Source organism: Salarias fasciatus, chromosome 15 (assembly GCF_902148845.1).
Source record: "Salarias fasciatus chromosome 15, fSalaFa1.1, whole genome shotgun sequence".
Lineage (NCBI taxonomy): Eukaryota > Metazoa > Chordata > Actinopteri > Blenniiformes > Blenniidae > Salarias > Salarias fasciatus.
The window spans coordinates 13,790,621-13,797,241 of record NC_043759.1 but is presented as its reverse complement, the minus strand read 5'-3'; the positions used below and the strand labels follow the sequence as shown (position 1 = coordinate 13,797,241).

Below are 6,621 nucleotides of genomic sequence, written 5' to 3'. Positions count from 1 at the left end.
ATTCGCAATCCTAGTTAACACAAAAGAATTCATTGGGATTTATTTAGCAACGATATGAGTCGGTCAAAAGACAAAAAGGTTAAAAGAAAAGCAACAACAAAGTAAAGTCTGGTAATATTTTTATGGCACAACCTTATTTTTTGTGGCTCACGATGTTGTATGCAACCAGAGGATGGATCTGCTGCTTTCAAAATATAGTTGATAAACAAAAATGTTCGGTGGAGAAAAGTGGATTTAGTTGCTGAAGCAGAAATCTTCCACGTTGTTGAGCTTGATGCTCTGCAGCTCTTGGCTGTCCAGTAGCCTGTAGCTGAACGACACCCGGTTGACGAACCTCCCGCTCGACACCATCCTCACCACCGTGTTCTCGCAGCCGATCTTCATGTGGGCTGCAGGGGGGAAGCAGGAGACACGTCTCTGAGTCTGCCGTTAATGAGCAGGGGAGGCTGGGCTCTGCGTTTTTTTTACTCACTGGGTCCCGTGAACGTGATGCAGAGGTCGGTGATGGGATACAGCTTCGACGTGTCGATGCCGTTTCCTCCCAGGAGCTGCACGAAGTCCCCAGACTCCCCGCAGCCGGAATGGACCTCTGTGGAAGGCAGCCGGCATGAAAACACGTAAAGATCAGTCAACTCTGTGCTTTATTTTTATTTTTTTTTTACTTTGAAGGATTTTTCCTTGTTTTCCAGAGTCACAAAGGACCAGTAGATCCCCATTCCCCCATGGTTTGAGGCGATTCCTTTAAATTGTGTGAAGGTTTGAATGTTGGTGTGTGATGATTTGTCTCTCTGGTGGCGTGTCCATGATGAACCCTGCTTTTGCCCTTTGTTAGTTGGGATTAGTTTCTAGAATTATATGAAATGGTTTAATATATAGAATGACTTTACGGAATCGTACTTGGTGTTTGAATTTATGGAATGTTATGAGTGAAAAGCACTAATTCTAAAGGAAAACTGAGCAGACTGACGTATTCAAATGGATCATCTCTCTTATATCAAGTGATTTTGGAATGAATTACATGGTGATCAGTGTCTGGTTGCTCCTTTGTGGGTTGCTACAGCAGATCAAGAAAAGGCACAATTTTGAAGTCCTCCCTCATGTGACCAGTAGTGGGAATCATTTCCGTCTTTGGAGGCACGAGCGAAAAGAGTTGCTGAAGAAATGACTGATTCACATAAGGTATTGCAACAGTTATTGTTTTTACTGAAACAGGCCTATTTTAGTGAGGTATAAGAAGGTTGCTTCATAACATATTCATCAAATCACTGCTATTGGCCCATTTTTGTCAACTACAGCTTTTCTTAAACTGTCTTTATTTTTTCCTCTCCATGATTTTATCATGATTTACAGGATCACAAAAGATTAAATGCACAAAAGAATTATTTTGTTCAAGGGAGCTTGAATCAAGTTGGAAAACCATATTTGTCTGTAATTTGGACCGGCCACTCGTATAAAGCATTATCACCCTGCTCTCAAATATATCAAAGACGCCAATTCATGGGGCTCACTGATGAGGACTTCTTAGAGAACCGATCAATACTGCATAATGATCTTAATCAAAAATCTGCAACTTTGATCATAGTGTGAACCACACATCTTTCATCCTCAATACCAGAACGACCACAGCTATACGTTAGGACTATGGCTTCACATATATTGTAAAAAAAGCAAAAATCCTTTAAATTAATTTAGTGAAACAATATTCTGATAGTGTTTGCAGTTGATTTCTGGCCTCTAATTAGTTTTCATCTTGTATCTGTTCCCCTCATAACTCTTCAATACAGAAAATGGAAATCTCAAAGCCATTCAAATCTGTTTGATCGACCTAAGGAGTTTATAAAGTGTAAACTTTAGAAAAGTCCTCTCTTAAACATTTGGTCCATAGTTTAATTTTGCTTGATGTGCTCAGTGATATAACATTTTTGCCATGTTTTTCAAGCATCAACCACAAATGAAACGGTAAATGAAAATCCATTGCCAGTGACTCCTTTAACCCATTAAGACTTCGAGGATGACCGAAGCTGCGGTTTGTAAATTGTAAACTGGATGTGTGGCGTCCACATATCCATCTCTGCAGGCAGAAGTTCTCTGTTACACACCTGGAGAGCTTCAGGTCTTAATAGTTTTACACTTCACCAGCTGCAGCTCCTCCAAGACTGGAGCAGTAATTTTGATGCATCTGTTTAATTCCAGCTAAAACGTTTGAAAAACATCTGCAGCAAATGGACACCTTAGGTCACTGGTGTACGAGGTTCAGGAGGAAACTGTTGTAGCTCACGCCTTTAGACATCTGTCACATTGTTCCACTAAAAATATTTTGTTGAAGCAGCTTTTTCAAATATTGTTTAATGTTTTGTATTAAAGTAAAGCCTGAACGTATTTTTTCTATTTGTTTTAGTGTGCTTATTTTAATACTTGATTATTTTGTACTGTTGATTTCCAAAGAAATCACTTTTTTGGTTACAAAGAAATGTATTAATTATAGCTGGATTTTATCCATACCATTCAGAAGAGGCATACTTTGAAGATATTGGTTGTTAAGAGTAACATTTTAGTACAGGAGAGGAAGTGTGTAATGCATTTAAAATAGGCTTTTTTCCACCAACAGCTGTCAGTTGCTGCATTACCTGAAAGAAAAATGTTAACTTGTGAACTTCACAAGCTAACAAAAGTTAAAATGGTCTGTAACGCTGAGGGGAACTATAAAGTCTTCATCCATTAATCCATTCATCCATCTTCTGTACGACTATCTCTGACTTCATCCTGCTGACTGTGGTGGAAGGAATTCAGCAGTCTGGATAGTTTACCAGTCTATCACAGGGAAAATGCAGAGAAACTGACAACACACACATACTCACACCTACAAGTCAGCAAACAACATCAAACGGATGTTTTTACAGTGTGGGAATAAACTAGAGTACTCAGAGAAAACCCATGCATGCACACGGAGAACATGCAAACCTTGAATAACCAGGACACCACTCTGTTCTGCCATGTCATTATTATTATTGCTATCATTATTATGCTATAATTTTATAATTTATTGTACAAAAAGTCAAGGTCTTACCGTGTTGCGCAATACTTTATCATCTAATAAATGTATGTAGGCTATGTCGTGTTATAAGTATGTGAACAATAAGTTGAAAAAAAAATTGTTATGAGAGTAATTTGGTGCCTGAGGCGGTGCTCAAGTGTGTGTAGTGACTGCTCACCTTGGGGAAGTTGTTGTAGTGTCCCAGGCTGAACTCTGAGACGTCGATCTCCACTGGATATATGATGGAGAAGCTGCAGTTTCTGTGCTGCTGTGGGATCACCATTGTGTAACTGCCTCTTGACTGTGAGATGACATTACAGGCTGCAGGGAGAGGAGGAGGAGGAGGAGGAGAGTGGTGAAGAAGACTTCCCCAAGAATCACACAGATGCAACATTGATGCAGCTGTAAATACTGAGCTGACTGAGGTTTTTAGCTAAATCTGCTGTTCCGGAGTTCAGTGATTTGCGACTGCAGGACAGCCTTTGCAGGGTTTGTGTTATCGCTTCAATTAAAATGTGCATGTCGCCCTTCATCCCTGAAGAGGACAGTCTGTAACTCACGGAAGGGGTTGATGTGCTTCCTGACTGTCAGGGTGAAGCTGCTGCCGGCGTTGTGGATGCGGAAGAAGACCATGGCCACGTTCTGAGAGGAGCGCACGCTCTTCCTCAGCGAGCCCGAGTCGCAGTAATCCACGTAGCGCTCGTACACGGGCAGATGGTGGTCCTGGGAGCTGGGGAACTTCTCTCCCTTCATCACCCAGCCATCAAACACCTTCAACAGACGCAGAAAACAAACAGCAGGTCACCAAACACAGGCCTTTTGCAAGTTTCTGTGTGGGAGTAATTTGGGCTGGTCAATTAGGAATCTCCTGGTCTAAAATATAACATACTGAGAGGGGTAATTTGAGGCCAAGTCAGCTAAAGTATGAAGGTTAAACACAAGTGCTTTAGGTTAAAGGAGCTTTTTGTTGATGGAGGCATTGCTAAGCTCACACAGGCAGGTCAAGCATGTAAACAAGCACAGACTGTACCACAAAACAAACTGGAAGCCAAACAAGCACAGGATGACATAATAAGCTTGATACAGCAGAAGTTGTGGCTATTTTGAAATGATGCTTTATTTGAATTAGAGGTTAACGTCTGTGTTTTGGGTGGACTTGTCGTCTCACTGTGATGAAGTCTCCTCCTCTGCAGTCGATGTCGACGTTGTCGTAATCCACCGTGATCACTTCATTGGGCTCTGCCGTGAAGAAGGCGGCACAGCTGAGCTGAGGACGCTCGGCCGTGAAGGTGAACTGACCCTCCACTGCGACCATGTCCAGACAGCCTGGAAGACGACACGCAGCAATGAATACATGCCAGTAACACACTCCAGTCATTCTCATTCAAACCCTGAAAGATCAGATATTTACATTTTACTGCAGTTTTTGTTCAATAATTCACATAAAGTTTGCATTATTATTTTAATGAAAAATAATGCAACAAATATTCAAAATTCCTTAAGCAAAAGAGAATTAAAGAAATCAAAGTGGAAGCTCACAGAGTCTGAAAATAAGGGACTAAGAAATTTACCTTGTCATCCCCAAAACTGAATACTCAACTGTTTTTGATTAGGCTATGTGCATTCATTATACAGGCTGAATATAAAATCTATTCGAAAGCATGTGTCTTGTTTCTCTGCTGCAGCCATGACAGCAAAATGAGCACGTTTTCATAAAAAAGAAGCTTTAGTGGGACCAAAAGGTCACACTATGAAGACCATATATATTTTTCCTAATTGATATATTAAAGTGTAGATGTTGTATGAATAGTGATATTTCGAGGAAACGCTCAATAATTATTTTTCTTTCTTTCTTCCAAACAGTTATATCAGTGCAAAGTAAATATATTTGCAGGACGTACGCAAAGGTCGGCGATACAATAGCTCCTCTGGTATTTCTCTCTTGGGTTCGGGGTTGAAAAATGAGTATAAATCATCTTTTGAGATCTCGTTGTTCTGCAGAAACAAAGCGCAAAGTTTTGTTTTTTTATACATTTCCCACGCGTGCATTAAAGACTAGTGAGAGACAACAAGGCTGACCTTACCTCGATGTACCTGGCGTCCCCCTTCAGCACGGACAGACACACGAGCAGGAGGAAGAGCCGCTCGCGGAGCGTGCGCTCCGTCACGCGCATCTGTGACATCATGCGAGGCGCACCTGAGCGGACCTGAGCGGTGTGAGGCGCTGCGCGGCCGCGCGCCGCTTTTATATAGGAAGGGACCCGGGAGCGACCTCCCGTCTCACCCAGGCTCGTGCGTGGCTGTGACGAGAGCAAAGATGAAAGAAGAAGAGAGGAGGAGGAGGAGGAGGAGGAGGGAGAGGGACCCGGCGATAATGACAGGGTTTCTTGAAATGTCTGAAGCGGCTGACTCGGACTCACTTATGCCTCCATTAATTGATTAATCAACTCTTCTGTAGCTGGAATTGATTCAACTCCATAAATGGGGGCAGTTCAGAAGCACGAGCTTTGAGGTTCTCCTGCAATATTCAGAAAGTTGCTAAAAAGTCTTGCTGAAGTTGACTTTTAAAAATTAGTGAATTATGTTACTGGTCACGAAACGGTTATTGTTAAAGCACTGATTGTCTTACTGTTATTTGGCTTCAAATTGCAGGCCTAGTGTGCATATTATTGATTTACCCATAAAGTTTAGCTCAAGAAAGATGCAATATTTCAGATATTAGCACTGGATTTAAGAGAGAAATCTAACTAAACGGCAACAGAACCACTGAGGAAATCCAATATGCACACAGACAGCTTAAAGGGGGTAATTTTTATTGAGGACTTCTAATCAAGGCTCATGTTTTCATTATTTGGTTTTTCTTTACAGTGAGACGGAGTTTATTGAAACTTCCTCCCTCAGTAAACAGGAGTACAGTAAAATGGTAACAGAGCTTCCCTTCATTTTGCACAGTCGACTCAGTGGGCCTCTGCCCAGAGAGACAGCAGCTTTGCAGCCCATTCAGCCCATTGAAGCTTTAGGAACCAGTGTTGTTTTTGTTAACGATGACGACGACGAAAATATTTCGTCAACGCCCCTTTTTTCCGTGACTAAAACGAGACGTGACGAGCTAAAAATATCTCTTTAAAAGACGGAAATGTGACGAGACGTATCTGTTGTTTTCGTTAACGAGACGAGATGAGACGAAAATGTCGGTATTTTCACTTTCAAAATAAATGAAAACAAATATGCGATTCCCCCAGCCAGTTCACGCAGATCGGCTGCTTTACTCTGAAAATATCAGCAATTCTCGAGCTGCTTCCTGCATGCCTGCACTGCATGCGCCAGCGCACTAGAGAGCGTGGAGCAACCTTCGCCCGGGCTCGGCGGGAGGAAAAGATGCAGTGATTTATGGATGTACTTTAATCAGAATCCAGCAGAAAATAAAACAGAACGCCTGGTAGTGGGAGACGGAGGATCTAATCCAACTGTTGACTGTTTGTTCTTACTGTGAACCTGCAATAGGAGCCCACCACTAATTAGTGAAGATTTTCCCCAAGTACTTAATAAATCTTTACTTTTTTCTTGTTCTTTTTTTTTAAAAAAAT

At 41.7% G+C, this 6,621-nt stretch overlaps 1 protein-coding gene across 1 annotated transcript; it reads right to left on the bottom strand.

Annotated features, from left to right (window-relative positions):
* Window positions 1-57: 57 nt before the first annotated feature.
* On the bottom strand, window positions 58-5,267 carry LOC115401804 (corticotropin-releasing factor-binding protein-like). Its single transcript, XM_030110139.1, has 7 exons — window positions 5,119-5,267; window positions 4,936-5,029; window positions 4,203-4,360; window positions 3,595-3,805; window positions 3,203-3,355; window positions 473-580; window positions 58-389 (listed from the first exon to the last, which is right to left on the bottom strand). Exons 1-7 carry the CDS (start codon window positions 5,218-5,220, stop codon window positions 235-237), a joined length of 981 nt encoding a protein of 326 aa, XP_029965999.1. The 5' UTR covers window positions 5,221-5,267; the 3' UTR covers window positions 58-234.
* Between the last annotated feature and the right edge of the window lie 1,354 nt (window positions 5,268-6,621).

Excerpts from the sequence above, each read along its gene's own strand:
- LOC115401804 (XM_030110139.1), bottom strand. The coding sequence starts at position 5,220 with ATGATGTCACAGATGCGCGTGACGGAGCGCACGCTCCGCGAGCGGCTC. Across the intron at positions 3,806-4,202 it reads GAGGAGGAGACTTCATCACA|GTGTTTGATGGCTGGGTGAT; the intron begins GTGAGACGACAA and ends CGTCTGTTGAAG. Across the intron at positions 581-3,202 it reads CTTCCCCAAGGTGAGCAGTC|CCGGCTGCGGGGAGTCTGGG; the intron begins ACTACACACACT and ends CAGAGGTCCATT.